This window comes from Epinephelus moara, chromosome 24 (genome assembly GCF_006386435.1).
Source record: "Epinephelus moara isolate mb chromosome 24, YSFRI_EMoa_1.0, whole genome shotgun sequence".
Classification (NCBI taxonomy): Eukaryota; Metazoa; Chordata; class Actinopteri; order Perciformes; family Serranidae; genus Epinephelus; species Epinephelus moara.
The window spans coordinates 38,555,287-38,575,103 of NC_065529.1; the positions used below are offsets into that span (position 1 = coordinate 38,555,287).

General features: G+C 40.5%; 1 protein-coding gene across 1 annotated transcript; it reads right to left on the reverse strand.

Moving 5' to 3' along the window:
- Nucleotides 1–3,168: 3,168 nt before the first annotated feature.
- LOC126386057 (protein phosphatase 1 regulatory subunit 12B-like) lies at nt 3,169–18,002 on the reverse strand. The gene is made up of 7 exons (XM_050038157.1): nt 17,643–18,002; nt 9,847–9,863; nt 9,564–9,702; nt 6,596–6,697; nt 6,111–6,161; nt 5,957–6,007; nt 3,169–3,557 (listed from the first exon to the last, which is right to left on the reverse strand). Exons 1-7 carry the CDS (start codon nt 17,742–17,744, stop codon nt 3,471–3,473), a joined length of 549 nt encoding a protein of 182 aa, XP_049894114.1. The 5' UTR covers nt 17,745–18,002; the 3' UTR covers nt 3,169–3,470.
- Between the last annotated feature and the right edge of the window lie 1,815 nt (nt 18,003–19,817).

A 19,817-nucleotide genomic window follows, 5' to 3' on the forward strand; every position in this document is an offset into this window, starting at 1 on the left:
GACTGTAAATGAGACTCATTAAATCTTCTGAATGTGAAACAGAAGATGAATTATAGTCAGCGTGGTGCTTCCAAAGCAGACAAAACAAAAACATAAACACAACGGGTATTTGTCTTCATTGGTGATGTTTGTAAAATCAAAGTGAAATTCATTCCCTTTATTTCATTGGGATGTTTTTAACAGCAGCTTCAAAGTTCCTGCAGAAACAGTCTCACCTTCACTGAGTCGCTGCTCTGGAGCTTTGGGTCATGTCACATGATCTTCATCAGCAGGTAGACTTTATTTTGAAATTCCCACGGCACGTCTGTGTCACCATTTCTGTCCAGGTGCACCTCCTTCCTAAACATTCAAACAGTGATAGGGGCCTAGCACCAGGCAGACGATGATAAGCAGCCAAGGTAAAGATAATGGGGATAATTACTGATATTGTCTCCAATCAGTCACAGGCACTTGAATTGAATCGAATTGAAATAATATTGTGGGGGACTTTTTGATACCAGCAAATATTGTATTGTATTGTACTGTTGTGAAATTTGTGATTCACACCCCAGCTACCGAGAAGTACATGTCTCCTGCTAGGTAACCATTTATTTGCTTGTGTGCCTGCTTATAAAACACATTAATTACACCTGCACTAGTCCATACCCATTGGTAGCTTTGTCACCTTCTACCTATGCCAATCCTCAATGCCAATGTGCAGTTTCACATAGATTGACCACATCAATGAGTAGAAAAACGTGGGACAGACAGAATGACTGACTGACAGTTTCTGTGATTATGTACAGCATACCATACCATGACTCAGTCATACCAAAAATTAGAAAAAAAACCCAACAACATTAGTCCACAGGGGGAGCCACAGCGATCGGTCACATTTTAGCCATTTTTAAGCATTTTTCTGTTGTTATAGCGCCACCCAGTTGCCAATTAGAGTTAAATTTCTCCAGTCACCTTGAGGCGTCCTGTTCTACATATCTACCAAGTTTAGTAAAAATCCATATGGCGGTTAGGCCTAGATAAGAAATGAGCTCTCTAGCGCCCCCATTTTGTTTGATGGGGTCAATAATGGAGGGGTCCCCTCAGATTATGTGTGGTCATATGCCTACAAAGTTGCGTGGTGATGGGTGAAACCCTTGAGATGTTATACACCTTTATGTGATGAGCCACGCCCTCCGCAATATTCATTGCCTTATAGAAGCTCAGTTTTAGTAAGTTTTCCAACTTTTGCCAAGAGGGAACTTTAGATATTGGTCCCTAGATTATGTTCACCCAGTTTCATGCAGATCGCTCAAACTTCCTAGGAAGAGATCGATTTTAAGTGTTTTTCAAAAAATTCAAAATGGCGGAAAATTTATATAATCGGAAGTTATGGGTTCTTGAGGCAAATTTGTTCCTCATGAGGAGAGGCATCTCTGTGCAAAGTTTCATGTCTCTACGACATACGGGGCATGAGATATGCCCATTCAAGGGTTGCAATTTAAATCGGTTGCTATAGCGCCCCCCTTTGGTCAATTGGTGTAATATTGCTTCATTCGCATCCTCCCATGACCCTCTACCACTGTGCCAAATTTCACATGGATTTACCAAGTCAGTGAGGAGAAAAACGTGGAACAGAGATACAGACAGAGTTTTCGTCATTATATAGTAAGATAGTTCCTGCTTGGTGCATGTCTACAAACTGTATAGTAGTGCTGCCATTGTGAGGTGAACAGAAAAAATGCAAAGTGAAATTGCTTGATTAATATTGTATGGCATGCCACATATTGTATATTTTGAAAGACAAGGCGCAGGCCGTTTAAAATTGGCCCGCTGGCTACGATGGCCCCTGGATTGCCAGCCATGCGTGGACATTGGTGCATGTGAGTCCCTGTGTGTGTGTCCCACTAGCTATTTAATCACCACTGCTCTGCACTGGGCTCATACAGTGGTTACAGCCAGTTACCACCACTGATAACGTTGACTGCATCACTGTTAGCTCTGCTAGCGCTGTTTATGTTACATTGCATTACATTTAGCTTGGAAGTCGGCTGTCAAAGCTGGTAATGACATCGTGGTAGAGCTGACCGTGTTCCAGTACCACAAAGTGAGAAAAAAACAGATGTTGTTAGCGATTCCAGTTCTTGACAGGTTAGCCATTGTTGATAGCAATTCATTATACTGTGTTTCTGTGCATACAAACATCGTAGCAACATATCTACTGATAGAAGTTGGACGTGACTGTGTGTATGACTGTTTTAATGAAACAAATCAGACAGAGGTGCTAACAAACATTACAATGCTTTTACATTGCAAGCAGCCATCTTGGATTTAGAGGTCAGGGTTCAGAGGTTCCTCTGACGGTCCAAGTCCGAAGTCTGACTTCAGTGGGTGATCCAGTTGAAATTTCTGACTTGAAACTCATGAATTCCAACTTTCTAGTGCAATGGAGCATACCATTAGCACTGCTAGCTGCTAGCCGCCTGTTCAGCCACCTCCATGTTGAGAGCTGTGTACAGACAATCAAGGCTCAGACTGATTTATAGATATGATCTGCATGTTGTTTACAACTCCTCGAACTTCTCTCTCATCTTGATTGTAACATTGATGTTTAATGATCATCTTTAACGTTGGAAACAGTCGCTAACTAATCACCTCATCACCTGATACAGATTATGATCATTTTATAGTCTTTATGTGACTGAAAGCTCCAGAACAGCGACTAAATGGACCTTGAGGTGAGATTGTTTTGTCAATAATCATCACTTGATCCATATTTTCACACGCAGGCCTGACTTTGCTTTAGTGCTGACAGCTATGAGGCAATATAAGGGCCTTTTCTTTACCTTCTGACCATGTTTTACCCATCAGATTGTTTTATATTGCAGGTAAAGAGGAAAAGCCTGTACTTTGTGACATCATACATCAAGGTAAAGCTCTTAAATCAGAGATGAAGCTCCCACGTTTCTGAGAAATGTAGCTCATCCATCATCAGCTGTCCCCGGTAGCTCGGAGACAATTTACAAGGTCTGCATACGGAATGGAAAAAATACTGCGGTTTCCATGGTAATACCTCCGTGGAAATACCTGCAATATTTTGTCCATATATGTACTGTAGGAGGGACGGTCTTCATATGATTATAAATGCTTTCCTCCTGGACAAGTGTGTGAAGAAAAAACACATGAAGTGGGTGTGTTTGCATTTGCCTTTATGTAGAAATATTTCATGAATATACAATATGAATTTTAATTTAACGTACTCTATGTCTGGGAATGTGCTACTACTTTAGATACAGTACAGTGACATGAAGCTTTCACAGCTGTGTCTTTATCCCTGCAAATGTTAGTTACTCAACAGACTCAAGTTTCCAACATTACTGGAGAGCTATGTACATACATTCTGTCTGAGGACTGGATTTATGACGGAAGAATGCAGGTAAAGATATGGTGTCTGGTATCCGTCCCTTTTCTTCTCATCTTTTCTGCCTCCTGTCTCACTTTGACAGTTTAGTGATGACCCGGATTAAAGCTCCATTCTCGTCCTTCAGTCTCTGGTTCTCCATCTTCAGCTCTGCTTTGACCTGAAGGAAGAGCATGAGACAACTGAGGCAGGCACAGATGAAAAATTACATGTTGCTCATAACATGGAGAGCTTATTGTGCTGGGTGGAATACGTCTTATTGAAATGGTGAATGTCAGAGATCAAAACATTAGACTACAGGTCTCACTTGCTGTATGTTCATTTTTGCCATATGAAAATTGTACAGCTCATGTTGTGGAGTGTTACTTATCATTTTGAAGTGAATTGATATTTAAGTAGTAGTGCCATGCAAAGTTCTGGTTTTGATTTTTTGCCGTTCCCGCAACATTTTCAGCCTCCATGACATCAAAATGGAGTTAATCAGGTAAGGGCCAAACAAAAATTGCATTCTACCTCTTCAGTCAGAAAATTCAAGTAGGTAGATTTTTCAAAGTTACTGGGTTTTTTTTGGTTTATTTGTTTTGCTAAGATGTGTTGGAGGGATTGCAATTAGAAGATGGGATTTAGCACTAAAAAAGACAGTAACTAAGGAAGATACCCAGTATTTTACTGCTGTAAAGATGGTCTTGTCATATAACTGGGCTGTCTATGCAATGTAAAGATGCAAATACTTTTAAATTGGTGCTACATGACAAGAGAAAACAGAGAAAAGGGGCAGTGGCATTCGATTTTGCTCCAGAAATAGAAAAACCTACAACTACCAGAATGCTCTGCATCGCACCTGACCAATAATCACTCCCGCTTGTGGGTGATGTAATGTGAGCGTGGCCATTCCAAAGGAAACAATATGGTGAGCGGCTGGTAACAAGCAATTGTGAATTACAGTTAAACGGTAAGCTAAAATATGTTTATAAAAACATTTTAGGTGAGGAACAGGCAATGCAGTAACAGAATCTCGGCTCATATTTGATCAGTGCTGTTTAGATTTACCCTTTGATCTTAATTTTTTTTTTTCAGCCTCCGTTTTTATTGTGCAGGAAACAGTATGGTTCCTGCTTCTTGTTCAGAAATTCTTGTATTACAGCCAAACAGTGCACCAAAATATGTTTCTATTTTTGCGCCACCTAGACACACTAAAATGGCCACTGCCATCTTGCAATTGTAACGTCATTTGGAGCCAGAGTCTGCGCAGTAGCAATCTCAACCAGTATCGAGTTCCCGCCCATACACCTGTCCAACCATTCGTGAGCAGTGCCAAGATTCAGTTCCCCTATTTAACATGAAATTACTAGTTATAACCAGACTTACCAGAAAAAACTAACTATTAAACAAACATCAGCATGATAAGAACTACATAAAGTGACAGAAACCATCTTTGGGAAAAATTTTATTTGACGTTTACTTTGATTTGATAGTTTGGCCCATGTCCCATCTGCTAACATGGAGAGGGCGGGGCTTATGACCTACACTGCAGCCAGCCACCAGAGGGCAATTAAGACATTTTGGCTTCACTTTTGGGGAGCTGTCATGTCGTCCATCATTATATACAGTGTATGATCTAGGTGCTGAAAGATGGAGGGAAGTTTACCACAGTTCATTTGCACATACTACCTACATTGTTATGAAACAAAGCCAGTTGAAAATCGGCAGCGTATCCTTTTAATTCATTACTGGATATTTGGAGAGCATAAGCAAAATATTTGATGGACAAGTTTACTCATTCAAACAGCTTTTAGATTTTGAGGCCTTGTCCAAAATCACCTCACACTGAGTCACTGTTACTATAGGGGCTCTGCAGTAGGAAGCTGAGGGCTGTGGTCCAATGTGAACTTTAACACAGGTTCAATTGTGAAATCTGTTTTACATTTCTCACTTCTGTTCCTGCTGCTGCCCAATCCAGAAATGAAACTCCCCCAGTAATAGTAATCTGATCTGGATAAATCTGAGCTTTATTACTGTACAGTGGAACACATACAGTCACGAGGGCACATGACCTTTTACACTTGCATTCAGTGACACACAATCGGACCAGACTTCCTCATTTAAATACTCACAATAACAGTGTTCCTCTGTTGTGAATATCTATTTTCACACCAGCGTCTCGTGTTTGTTTAAACCAAAACAAGAGGGTTTTTGTTTGTATCCTCTTGGGCACAACACAGCAGACATTTGTGAACGTTAGACTATAGATGAATACTGATGGCTCGCTCGCTGCAGTGTCAGAGTGCTCGCACACATTCCACAGCCGGCGGAGCATAATGGTGACAAATGATGTCAGCTAAACCCACCGTAGACGGAGCCGCTAACACCACGGCTCCAACTCCCAGAGACACTTTACTGTGTTTGGGTTTGATTGTTCATTGTTTGCCTCGTGTCAGATAAGCTTAACTTTCTCCTGGTGAGAGATCCTGCTGCATTGTGAACTGCTGATATTTTTAAAAGGGATTAAATATGAAAAAATTAAGTTGATATTATTAATTCATAGAATATCTGAATTACCTTCAACTGTTCTTCCATGTCTGATATCCTGTTTTTCAGACTCCAACTTTCCTACGAAGAAGAACATTAAATACAAATAATTAAAATATTAAATCAAGATAAACAGTCTGGATAAAGACATGTATTTAAGTATTAGTATAATGCTGAGTGTTACCTTTTTTTCTGTCTCAAGCATGTTGGAGCCACAATCTCCTGCCCTCCCCTTCTGCATTAATGAAAGGTTATTACAAAAAAAGATTAGAGTACAAAGCTTTGAAACTGTACGATTATAGCTGCGACATTTTCATAAAAAGGAGCCCAAGTGTCTGATGTAAAATATCCAATATACCCACAGAAACTCTAAAGCGGCTCACTGTTATTATCTCAAAATTCAAAACCTGCACTCTGACAGTAATTACATCGGCGTTTCCTTGTATAACTGCCATCTTTCATGTCACACTTCCCTCACATTATTGCCCGTTATCATCACAAGCGTATATGGGAGACATTTCTGTACTGACAGGAGACACGTGGAAATGAAAATTATGGCTTGCAGAAACTTTTAGGTACTTTTTCAGCTGCCTCTTCAGTGACCGTTTCCTTCAGTTCTTTCACACTCATGAATCTGCATCAGCCTCATTAACTGTGTGTGTACAGTACCTGCGCTCTCTGCAGCTGGTCCTGAATCATGGCCAGTTCCTGTTTACTTGTCTCCAGCCTGGACTTGAGCCTTTGATTGGTGGCCAGGGCCTTTTCATACATCTACAAATTGAAAGATGCACTCGTTAGGATTTTCAGAGGAGTCTCTGATTGCTTTCACAGCACACAGACTGACAAACACTGACATCAACAGCCACAGGGATGGTTTGTGTGGTAGTTTTAACTGTTTAGTCTGCAGCTAATGATTAGTTTCATTATTTCATATTTCATCATTTAAATCCTGCACACCTCTTTATTTTCTGTAATTTACACTTCAAGGTACAGTGTGTAGGTGTGGTGGAGTCTAGCGGTGAGGTGTGCAGATTGCAACCAACTGAAACTTCACCTGTGTGCCAAGTGTAAAGGAGAGCTATGGTAGCTGATGCAAAAATGCAAATGGTCCTATCTATGGCCAGTGTTTGATTTGTCTGTTCCAGGCTACTGTAGAAACAACATGGCAGACTCTGTGGAAAGGACCCACTTTGTATGTAGATATAAACAGCTCATTCTAAGGTAACAAAAACACATCAGTTTGTCTTTGTAGGTGATTAGAAACTAACAAAAACATAGTTATGAATATTAAATACCATATCTGCCAATAGATGCCCGTAAATCCTACACACTGGACCCTTCTCATTGAGTATGTCGACCTTTTGACCTCATGTACATGCACATACATTAGCAAACAGATAAATGGGGGATTTCTAGTTTAGAGATTTTTATAAGTTTGAGTTTATTTCTTTAGACTGTATATGTTTGTTGGTGCTTTTGTTTTTGGTTAATTGCAAAAATATTCATACTGACAGACTGATTGTCCTGCTTTATTTTATTTGTAGTTGTTTTATTTTAAATTTGGTACAGATCATGAATTTTAATGACTGGTTATTCCCTGACGAGCCTGATCTCACTCCAAAGTTGCCGAAATCCGGCGCTTGGGCAGTGACTTGCGGCGTCAGAAACCACCGAAAATAGCAGTCCTTTCACGTTGGCATGATACGCGACCGGTTGCCATTATAGTTTATCAGCGCCCGGCAGTGTCAGGGGGAAACGTAGCGGGACAAAGATGACAGTTAAAGTGGGGAAAGTCCAACTTGGGCAGGCAGGAGGGGTGGTGGATGGGTCCAACAAAGACTGACTTTCACCCAAGAGAGTCGTGTTTGTGTCCTGTAAGATTTTAAGCCAAACCCTGCTCTTTTTTTCCTGGACCTAACCATGTGTGTTTATTGTTGAAGGCAAAAAAGTCAATTTGTGGAGTTCCACTGACGTAGTGTGTTTATTTTGAAAGAGACTATATGTACACAGTAATTTCCTGTGAAAACGGAAGTGTATTTTGAAAGAAGACAATGCATGAAACAGGCAGAACTTGACATGGCATCCCAGACGTCAACAACCAACACACCCAGGGTACCTTTCACGTCATATGTGGTCGTGGAAAGTCCCAAACATCAATATGTGACGAGGTTGGAGTGAGACTGTACCTATGTTTCCATCCAAAAGTGATTCTAATCATTGGGAAATGCGCATTAAAAGAAATACGAATCCTGTGTGTTTCCATTAAATGTACGGACTTTGGTGAAAACTAAGAACTCGCGCGAGTCTCGCATTCTTCTTCTACGTTTTCTGGCGGTTGGCAACCAGCTTGTAAATGCATTACCATGGAGAGAGGTGCGCTAATTCAAACATAACTGTGTCCATCCCCCGTTTTGCGAATCAACATTTTTTCGAATCAACCAAAACCCGGCTAAAGCAAGTGTATTTTAGTTTGTGCAAATCAGGGGATTTTAATTCGAATTTTGGCGTTTCCATCATAATTTTCCGATGCCATACTTCTAGATGCGCATCTAAACAGGCTGATGGAAACATGGCTTGTGTTGCCCTGACATTTTATTGATCTCTACAAAAGGGTCAAATGAACTATCTCAGCATCTACAGGCTGGATTGGCAGAAATGTTTGTACAGACATCCATCATTCTCATCAGAGGTTTACATTTGCACAATTTATCAACAGCTATTACCTTGATTATCATGAAAATTTGCTCCAGGCTGTCATCCCTCAGGAGGAATTGCAAACACTTTGGTGATCCCTTGACAAATGTTTGCAGAACTAATGACATTCTCATCAGTCCTAGCTGTCTGCATCTTTGTTTGGTGCATATTGGCTAATGTTAGTGTGCTTACCACTAAACTAAGATGTTAAGCAGAGTAAATATGACATGTACTAGATATCAATATGTTACCATGATCATTGTGGGCATGTTAGCATGCTAATGTTAGCATTAAGCTCAAAGCACTGCAGAGCTGTTAGCATGACAGTAGACTCTTGGTCTTGTTTTAATTTATAAATGCAATATTTAGTCTATAAAATTGTGAAAAACAACCTTCATAGTTTCCAAGAATCCAAAATGATGCCTTCAAATAGATTTTTTGTGCCAACCAATGGTCGTAAAACCCAAAGATTTTGAATTTAAAGTGATATAAAACAGAACATATATCAGAAAATGAGAATTTATCAAGACTTTGTGCTTCATAAATGACTTTAATAGATTATCACATATCAAAATTGAGGCTAATTTATTTTCTGTAGACCAGCTGATTAACTGACTTGTCGTTTCTGTTGTGCTGTTTACGCAACATTTTGTTGTGTACTTTTATTTTGAAATTTCTGTGTTGGTTTTGGAACAGCATCCTCTAGGGGCTGGATATATGTGTGCCTAATTCTCATTGGATAATTGACAGAGGCTCGGCCATCTTGTTGTATGTATACAGGAAGTGCTTTTATCCACTCTGTAAAGGAGCCTGAAGAAGGCCATGTGCTCAAATGCAGTCTGTGTAGGTGAGTTCATTAACTGTCAAGTGATCACGTGAAGCTCCTTTATTGTTTAAGCACAGTCACTCAAAACATTACCAACATGCAAACTGCATCACCTGCCTTTTTATAGTCATTGTTTGCCGACTCTTCTTCTAACTTTTTCCTCGCAGACAGTCGGTTCTCCCGTCGTAAGAAGTAAGACTCAGCGTGGTTTGTGGATGTGTCGTTGGAGACGTCAGAAGATCCAGAGGAGCTCAGTCTAACAACATGAAACAGGTATTAACAATCCAACACTGAGGTTGAGCTCAGATAGTGTCAGAGTTTCATATCAATGAGAACTTTCTCTCAGGTGATAATTGATTTTGTTTCGTATGCATTAAAGGTGTGAATTAGATTTGCTTACCTGGACAGTCTCTCGTGCTGAAATAGAGGAGAAATGTTTTAGAATTGGCTATCTGACCAACATGAAAAATGCAGCAACCATGCCAAGTTTTTTTTTTCGAAAGGACATTGCAACGTTTTAGTTGTACTTAATCCCAATTTAAACTTTACATTGGCATAAACAAGTCATTCAACCTCATCATGACTGGTCCTCTGTTTCAGTAAATGCTCATTACTGCACAAATAATGACATTACACAGCTTGACTCCATCGTGTAGTTTGACAAGCTGTTTGGTTGTGATGTGAGATTTATGAAGTACTATATGGAATCAAACCCACAGACGAGGTTGTATTTTGTACCATGTTGACCATTCCCTCTGCATTATGTTGTAAACACGCAGTTACTGTGCACACAGGACATGTTTTATGACAGTACAATGTTCATTACGAGTAGATCTCCGCACAGGAAGAACTCAGAGATTCTTTGAAGTGACACTACCAGGAATTCCTTATGCAAGACCTTTTTTTTTTTTTTCCAGATTTCCAAGTAAAGGTTTACGGCAGTCTGAAATGCCGAGTAGAAGGAGAGAGGAAGTGACCCCTTAAATAAACTGACAAGCAGAGATACTAACTAAACACATCCAAAAAAGGTAATAGTTCTGGCAGAGGCTTTCACAATGTGTTCATTATTGCCTGCTGAAGTTGGAAGGGTTATACAGTTTCCTTGGTGAGGGATTTTTTGAGCAGAAGAGAAGAATTAAAAACTCACACTACCTTAAAAAGATGAGGAACATAGCTGAATACAACACTGCTGTATTGACGATGAGGGACAAAGGTTTGATTCTTACATTATCAGCCGGAGTATTGTGAACCCTGATGTGAAATACAGATACTGATAGGTGACAAATTAAAGGAACACGGAGTGTCTCTGTAAGGTGTTGAGCCACCGCAAGCTGCCAGAACAGCCTCACTGCTTCCTGGCATACATCAAACACTTTTCCTCCAAAACATATTCCCTTATTTAGTGCTTTTGAGGGTGATGGCAGAGAGTGCTGTCTAACACATTGGCTCAGAATCTCCCAAAGGTGTTCAATTTGGTTGTTGTCTGGAGACTGTGAAGGCCAAAGTAAATGATTACGTACAGAATTTTCACACTCGCGAATGCCCTGAATGAAGCATCTGTCGGGTTTCTTCAACCAGTTATTCAGATTTTTGCTTTCAAACTACAGTTGGTAATGTTTGTAAAATATAACTTTGTGTTATATTCGCTGAAACTGTCACTACATCCACACAGTAGTATACGTGACAGATAGTCTGTGAAATAGTCCTAGTGCTCATCATGGCATCTGCAAGAATCCAGGAAACAACCAATCTGAGCAGAGGAGTCTCTAATGCAGCTGTCAGTCATGTCAATCACTGCCAAACTGTCAAACTAGGCAGCGCTGATCAAATGTGAATCAAGATTCAGTCACTGCATTGTCTATTTCTCACCTGAAGTGTTCTCAGAAACACATTTTAGTGCACTGTTTAGCTGTTAAGTGAGAATGTTTGTGAAACCTGCTCAGTGGTGTAAGGTAGTTACGATGGGCCCTAGTGCACGCTTTCATGCACATATCGTCTCGTCACATGAGCAGAGACTTGACATAAGATAACATCAACATACATATTACCCATCAATCATCACTGCGTATCTGTGTATAACAAAAAAACCCCAAAGAAAACAATTTAATAATGAATCAGTTAATTTAACTTTAATTGTTGATTCATAGTTACAGAAAAATGTATTTATAAAATAGCTGATTTATACTTATAGAATAAGCATATCATTTTCTTACAGATGCTGTTGACATTTTACAGAAAAATAAAAAATAAATGTGACAGAGATGGCTTTGCCGTTTTCAAGGGCATATATAGCAAATGGCACTGTTTTTAAATTAATGAGCGTTCTCCTTTGAACACAAGCATCTTTTAAAGGTGGCATTCACTCATAAAGTCCCATTCTTCCCACTCTCTCTATGAACTCTCTGTGTATTTTTTTAATTTATAATAATTTTATTATATTATTTATAATTAAATCAGTCATTCATTATTTCATTGCCCGTTTACATGCACACAATAATCAGATAACTGGGAATAATCAGGTAATGGTAATAATCTGATCTGACGCGTTTACATGCACTTCAGTAATGCGATAATCAGAAAACCCTGGTTTACATGATTCAGTCCATTAGTCGGATTTCTGTCCAAGTGCATGATGTAAAACTCAAATTTCCTGTTACAGTAGGTGGCGGTAATGCACCTTAACGCTGGTTGCCACTCGCCATAATACCGAAAAGAAGAACAAGAAGAAGAAACTTCCTGTTAGTTTCAAAACATCCTGTCTTCTTCACCATGGCAACGCTACACAAAGAAGAATAAGAATATGGAGGCGACGCTAACGGTCAGGGCTGTCCTTATGTGGGAGCTGTTAAGCCTGCAAAATAGGCTACACACTGCTGCTGTCCTTCGCTTATTCTCCATGAGGAGAAAACGACGATGGGCTTTCATTCAGCAAGCATCTGCCCTTGGTCTCAGCATGATGGGTCGTCCACTCCTACCAAAACACAGTGCTTGCTGGGTGCGCATCCGGAGCAATGACTGGTGGGAGAGAGTGGTCCTCAAGGAATTCTCAGATCCAGAATGGAGAGAGAATTTCAGGATGTCTCGGAGAGCATTTGTGAAACTGTGTGATCTGATGAAGGATGTCATGAGCACCGATGAGACGACAGTACGTCCCCCTGTACCTCTGGAAATGCGAGTGGCATATTTTCTACGACTTTTCACACATGCGCAGATGTAAAAGAACGAAAGATACCAGATTAATGGTATACATGCACCGAATGAAAAGGACTATTGGGGAAAAAGCTAGGTGTGTTTATCCGATTTCTCATAATCCGATAATGGCTTTTATCTGATAAAGCACATCGGATTATGCTGTTTACATGACCACTTGAATAATCTGGTAACTCCAGAAATCAGATAATGATTGGTTTATTGTGTGCATATAAAAGGGCTCACTGATTGCTTATCCTGTTGGGGGTCGCGGGGGGGCTGGAGCCTATCCCAGCTGACATTAGGTGAGAGGCGGGGTACAACCTGGACAGGTCGCCAGACTATAAACATAGCCATTCACACCTACGGGCAATTTAGAGTCACCATTTTACCTAACCTGCATGTCTTTGGACTGTGGGAGGAAGTCTGAGAACTCGGACAAAAACCTGGACATGCAAACTCACAGAAACGCACAAATGTACAAACCAGGAGCCCCCTTGCTGTGAGGCAACAATGCTAATTTATGATTTATTTATAATTTGATTTTAATTTTCTAAGGAGTGCTGAGGCTATAGGGTTTATTTGATCCTGGTCTGGATCTAGTGAAGGTCTGTTGGTTGGTCCACAACTCTTTTCTAGACTGAAGTAGCTGTTTGATGGATTGCCATAAAATATTGTTTAGACATTCATTGATTCATGAATTACTCTTGTGCCGCCGTGAGTAAACCTGTCACATTTGTGGTTTTGAGCAGTTTTACACTCAGTTACACTGTGGCTTTTTGAGGCCTATCAAGACATTTCAGCTCTTACAGAGAATACTTAGCCTGCTGGAGCAACAAAGAAACTGAGAAGTTATTCACAGCTGCAGTGTTTTCTCTAACCGCTCTCTGTGGTTTGTCATCTGGGGCCGAAGTTGATGCTCACACACAAGACTTACCTCCTTCACTTTACACAGTGGTTGGGAAGTAAGACACTTTAATCAGCTCCTAATGACTTTGGTTATCGGACTCTGATGCACGACTTTTTAAATCAAGCACCATCAGCAGGTCAAAATGTCACTTTGTCCAATACTTTGAACCTGCAAACATCAGCTCAGCTGTACCTTGTGCTCATTACCTAATTAGCAGCAGAATGTTGGCTAGGTCATTGTGAGCGTGTTAGCATGTTGATGTTAGAAATTACATCAGCTGTGCCAGAGACGAGCCTCACAGAGCTGCTGGCACTACTGTAGACTCTTGTTTCCACAGCACTTTCCAACAACAAGAGCTTTACCTAAAGGACAAAATGGCATTAAGATATAAAACCGTACATAGACAGATATCACAGTGCTGCCATGTTTACTCTCTGAACCTGCTGAACCCATCCTCTCCATCTTTAAACGCCCTTTCGACGTATTAATCCCAGGGAAAGCTAATATGACTCGCTCTTTAAGTTTTTATTACACTCACTAATGCTAACAATCAATAAGTATTAACTTCGAAAGGTGATTATCTTTCCTGTAGCAGTTACATCAGCATTTATCAGGGTAATGATCCACTGAATTACTTTTTGCTGCTGACTTAACTTTCAAGACGAGCACACGCAGTTTCGATTTTACATTGTGCTGTATTGTTTCGGACACAGAGACTCATTGTGACACGCACATAAAGTAAAGCAAAAAACAGACTGACACATCAAACTAAATCATGAAGACGGCAAGTGGATTCCTATAAAGAAGAAACAGGGCTTTAAGTTACAGACAGTGTGTGTAAACACAGTGATATGCCTCTGCTCAGACATTTACAAGATCTCTGGATCCTCCCCAGACCCTGATGTCAGCTCCTTTAATGCTCTCTCTGGACACTCAGATATGCTCGGTAAATGGTCATTAATGATATACAGTACGCAGACTTGGAAAAAGCTCTGGTTTGGATTAAGCGACGGCGCATATAAACAGATGCTGATGGAAACATCGGCTTTTGTGTCCCACGTATGTGAGCGACTCTGTCACTGAGCTGTCCTCCGTCCCCTTTCTAGACCCCTCGAGGAACTCCTTGCCTGCTGACCAGCTATTCCCAAGTGGAAAATGTGAGCTTCCCGTAGGACTAGCGGAGAGATAAACATCCATAAATACTGCGTCTGAGTTCCCACAAGCCAGTCCTTTGCACTCTACCCCCCCCCCGCTTCTCTCTGTTCCCTGTCATCCTGTCTTTCACCCCCTTCTTTCCCTCTCTTTCTTCCTGTGTCCCTCTCTGTGTCTCTCCATTAATCTCTCCCAAGTGGATTCTTAGTTTACATAAACAGATAAGACTAACTGCTCGTTACAACTTTTCTTCAGTTTCACTTACAAGTTTTGTTCCTCCATGCTCCATGCTCATACACGTCAACATGCGAGTTAGTTTCACAGTTTATGCGAGTTATTACAGACCATTAGGAGCATGTCAGAGTTAAAAGACATAATAAATTATTATTTGCGGTGGTGTAGGGGCCCAAGATGCATACCATGTAACCACAAAGTCCCTGGTACACTAAACAGCAAATACCCTCCCGAAACATAATTCAAAGGTCCAGTGTGTAGGATTTAGGGGGATCTATTGGCAGGAGTGAAATATGGTATAATAGCTGTTTTTTTTAAGATTATTTTAGGCTTTTTTTGGCAGCTCGAGAGAAGAAGAGGGGAGAGAGCGGGGATGACACAGCAAAGGGCCGCAGGTTGGAGTAGAGCCCAGGCCGCTGCAAAGGACTCAGCCAACATGGGGCGGACGGTCTACTCACTGAGCTAGAGGCTGCCCCATACCTATGTTTTTTTTTACTCTTTCGCTGGCAATAGCCACGGCCGGAGGTGCTGTGTTTTCGGGTTGTCCGTTCGTCCATCCCTCCCATTCTCGTAAATGCGATATCACAAGAATGCCTGGATGGAATTTCTTCAAATTTGACACAAATGGCACTTGGACTCAAGGGGTAATAATTTTGGTGGTCAAAGATCAAAGAATTTATGATTCACAGGATATAATGATGAAGGAACTTTTAAAAACTGGATCCTATCCACTCCCACTCTGTCGTAAAGTCTAACTCTGATTGTAGTCACCCTCACGGCTGAACGAAGCACCCTTCATCAAGGTGTAGGGGTTAAACACAGCGGCAAACTTTGGGACAAACTTCCCTCTCTGCAGCCGAAAGAGGAACTGTTGTAACTTTTCCTAACCACCAATCCAATTTTGAGTTCTTCATAATGAAGAAAAATATCTTCATATGTATTTGTAGCACTTATATTTAATCTGTATAAACTGCTTTTGTTTGCATTCATTTATGTATATTATGTTTATATCATTAAAAGAAATTTAAAAAAATCAACAGATAAATGAATGTATAAAAAATAAATAAATAGAAATAAAACTTACTCCTAATCTTCTTTGGTAGCATTTCTTTTCTTTTTTGTAAACATCTCTTGTCTCTAATGTTTACAAGCTGCTTGTTGTTTGTAACAGTTCCAGTAAATACACAACACCACAATTAAAAGAACACAACTGTTTTCTAGAGACTAGAGGGATATATTTCATCCTTTGTACAAGGCAACCTTTAGGATGTTGACGTCTGTATGACATTAGGCCTATAAATGTTTATCTTAGTTTGATCAGTTTACATGTGTAAGGGTGGTTGCGGAACTTTATCTGTTTGGAGTGTCTTCCATGAAGTTGGCACAGGTGCAGGCTCTGTCTTATTACAGGAGGGTCTTATAACCCACTTCCTCTTCTCACTCGTTGGTTTGGGACGACACTCAACTTGGCGGAACCTCCGTGTGATTGCCGAAACACAGTGAAAATGGATAGGGAGGGGGTGTAGGGGGCTGGTTTGGGAAAGGCCCGAAGTGACATTTCATATCCAAAAGGTCAAAGGTCAACTTCACTGTGACTGTGACTTCATGATGTTTTATACAAACTTCTTTGCAGCAACATCTATATTTGGAGCATTGTCAGTTGTCATGGCTACGTAAGAGTCTTGATAGGACATGGATATAAACTGTAACTTGACCGGGGCGCGGAAGCAAATGACTACAGTTGTAGTTTTTGTGTATAATCACCTAGAAATAAGAACCATTGTGTTTTTGTAACCTTAGAATGAGCTGTTTATATCTATATCTTGTCTGGGAAGAACGCCATGTTGCCATTTTTCTACAGTAGTTCAGAACAGAAATACCTTTTTTTTTTTTTTTTATGTGAAACTGCTGCATTCAGTGTTTTTATCGGCTTGAATCACCTGATCTGTTTGTTTTCAAGAGGAAGAGAGCCCTGCGAATAATTTGTCTCCCACTTAAAGCTTCGTAAACAACGAACAATGGTTGCAATCTACAGTCCTCGCCGGTACATGCCACTAAATCCCCCCAGATCTTACACACTGTCCTTTTAAAACACACCTTCTAACATCCAACCTGTTAACATGTTCGTAAAGTTTAAATCTGTGGACAAAACCTGTGTCATTTAAATCAGCATGTATAGTGCATGAGCTGATAAATAATTGCCATCTGTAATTGTTTGGATATGATCGTTGTCAATTAAAGTACCAAAATAAACACATTAAATGATATCATAGCTCTACAGGAACACTGAGTCCACCATCTCTTGAGTAATTCTGCTTTTACATACTTTGTCTTGATTGCGGCGTGATATAAAGGAAAATACTGTAATAGTGATACAGTGCCATAGACAGTGTGAAGTAGAAAAAGTTAGAAAAAATCTTTAGTTGCATTCCAACAGCTGTTGTGTAAACAGTGTTCTCCAAAAAAGGACTCATTTGAAGCGAGGCAGTAAGAGGTCATTTATAGCTACATACAAGTTTCCATTGATCATGTAGGCTGCTGAGAGTCTGAGGTAAAGCACAGAAACACACAGGAATACCTCTGTGGCTCGTTACAGACACATTTGTTTGACAATGACTGAACTTTGATGTTAGTGTTTGCTTTATGTCAGCCGTGGCATTTCCTCGAACTAAACAGACGCTGAGACGATTAAAGATAATTGGGCCTCTTACCCTCAGGCTCTTGGTGGTGGCAGCAGATGAAGTTGGAGAGGAGTCAGAGAGCGACTTTCTGATGCGCGGCTGATCCTTGTTGTGAGAAAGTAGAGATGACATTGCTCCCGAGCTGCTGGCCTCCGCATGCAGCTGTACTGTGGTCCAAAAGTTCTTCCAAAAAGTTTTTCTTTTTTTTTTTTTTTTTTAAATATAAAAGTTCCTCTTAAACAAAAAAAGCAGCAGAGAAGATGCACAGGGATCTGTTTATAGTCCGCTGATATTAAATTCTGTGGCTGTTTCCTAAGTTAAACAGACCAAGTGTGATCTTCATGTGATGGTGAGACACTGAATATCTGATGAGAGTGAAAGAACTGCACAAATGTGAGAGCTGTGGAGGAAGTGGTGGGACTGGGGAGTAGGCGGGCTGTAGTGTGTATGTGTGGACACAAGGATCTGACAGCAGTATTGTTCACAAGGGCTCTCAAGGGACTCAGGGTCATTCTGCCAAAAATGGAAGAAGTGTTTCAGGATCGTTTCTGGAGATGCAAATGTGAAAACTGTTTACAGTATGTGTTCTTTCATAATGTTTTATCTAATATTTAATTTCAGTACAGTAGGACAGGGAAGTGCACTTATACTTTTAGGTGCACTTCCCTTTGCATTAAAAATAAGTGTGATTTATTTTACATTTGGGTTTTTTCGGACAAAGGGGAAACAACCAGCTGTGGATGAGGAACTCTGATATTTTACTCAAGTAAAAGTTTTGCTACCTACTCACTTAAAAGTCCTGAATTAATTAAAAGTACATCCGTACTGGCTTTCAAATGCACTTTAAAAAGCAGTAAAAGCACTCATCCTTTGAGAATCATGTGTATTATTAGATTATAAATTGTGATGCATTAAGATAGGAGTGTCAAACATACGGCCTGTGGGCCAGAACTGGCTCGCTTAAGGGTCCAATCTGGCCCACTGGATGACTTTGCACACCTCATATCGATACACTCGTGAGGGCTAATGCCGCATTCACATGGAATCAGGCAGACGGCAGGCGGGAGACGGGAGACATCTGCTGGACGGAACGGGAGAAATAAACAAGCAGTCCGACGGAACGGCACAACGGCTAAATGAGACACACGTGACTCGTGACACGTGATTGTTGCTATGGCGATGTTTTTGGGCTACAGAGAGCTAACGTTAGCCAGATAGCTCGCTAAGCTAATAAAGCAATTCATAATGTTACGTTTCATATTACGCACCTGGTGTTCCACCCAGCTCTGCGCTAATCGCGTCCCATATGTACGCCTTCTTGGAAGCATCATGGTAGGCTTTTAAAGTTTGGTCATATAATTCTGGGTGCTGCTGCACCAAAAGCACTAGCTTTTCGTTGTCGAGTTCAGCCATGTTTTCTTTACTGTTTTGGAACTACGCCACATCTGGTTGAGTATTCTGTGGCCGGTGAACGGTAAAAGTTAAAATATTTTAACTTTGGATGGCATTGCCGTCTACCGTTGCCGTGGACGGTATTCTCTGCCGGCCTCGCCCAAGTTTTACCGTCCTTCTCTCGTCCACTAACATGACATTTGGTTTGCCGTCTGCCGTTTGCCTGATTCCATGTGAATGCAGCATAAGAGATGCCAGGCTTTAGGAGCAAGTTAAAATGTGAGTAGACTACTTGATGTAAAATGCTGCTTCAGAGGTTTTTCCACCCTGTACTGAAAACAGTTCTGAAAACAGAAAGCAAGAAATACTTATGTTCACATTTAAAGACACTGAACATTGTGCAAAATGTTGTCAGTCAGCAGCTTCAGTACGAAAGAATCTTTATCAGACCTCTATCTTAAAACAGTGTTGGTGGAGCACTATTGCTAAGGTACTGCCAAAACTTTAGATGTGTAAATGGTGTGTAAGGGAGGAGATAACTTAACCTGCTTCCTTAATACCTTCCACTTTGGTTTGCTGTAGTGATGATAGCATCACTGGAGTGGAAATGTGTGGGAAAGTTGTCGTAGACTAACTGACTGTGGAAAAGAGACATTAATGATACTGTATTGCATTGATAATCAGAATGTACTTGTACATCGTCACACTATAAGAAAGATGTAAATAAAAAAATGGAGGTGTTGTTATGTATAGGTTATTAAGCAATGGTTTTACTGGTCCGGCCCACTTGACATTAAATTGGGCAGCATGTGG

What these genes read in the sequence shown, in the direction of transcription:
- LOC126386057 (XM_050038157.1), bottom strand. Translation starts at nt 17,744, where the DNA reads ATGTCATCTCTACTTTCTCACAACAAGGATCAGCCGCGCATCAGAAAG. An exon ending in CAAACAATGACTATAAAAAG is followed by an intron (nt 6,698 to 9,563) that starts GCAGGTGATGCA and finishes TTCAATTTGTAG; the next exon opens with ATGTATGAAAAGGCCCTGGC. An exon ending in TGCTTGAGACAGAAAAAAAG is followed by an intron (nt 6,008 to 6,110) that starts GTAACACTCAGC and finishes TCTTCTTCGTAG; the next exon opens with GAAAGTTGGAGTCTGAAAAA.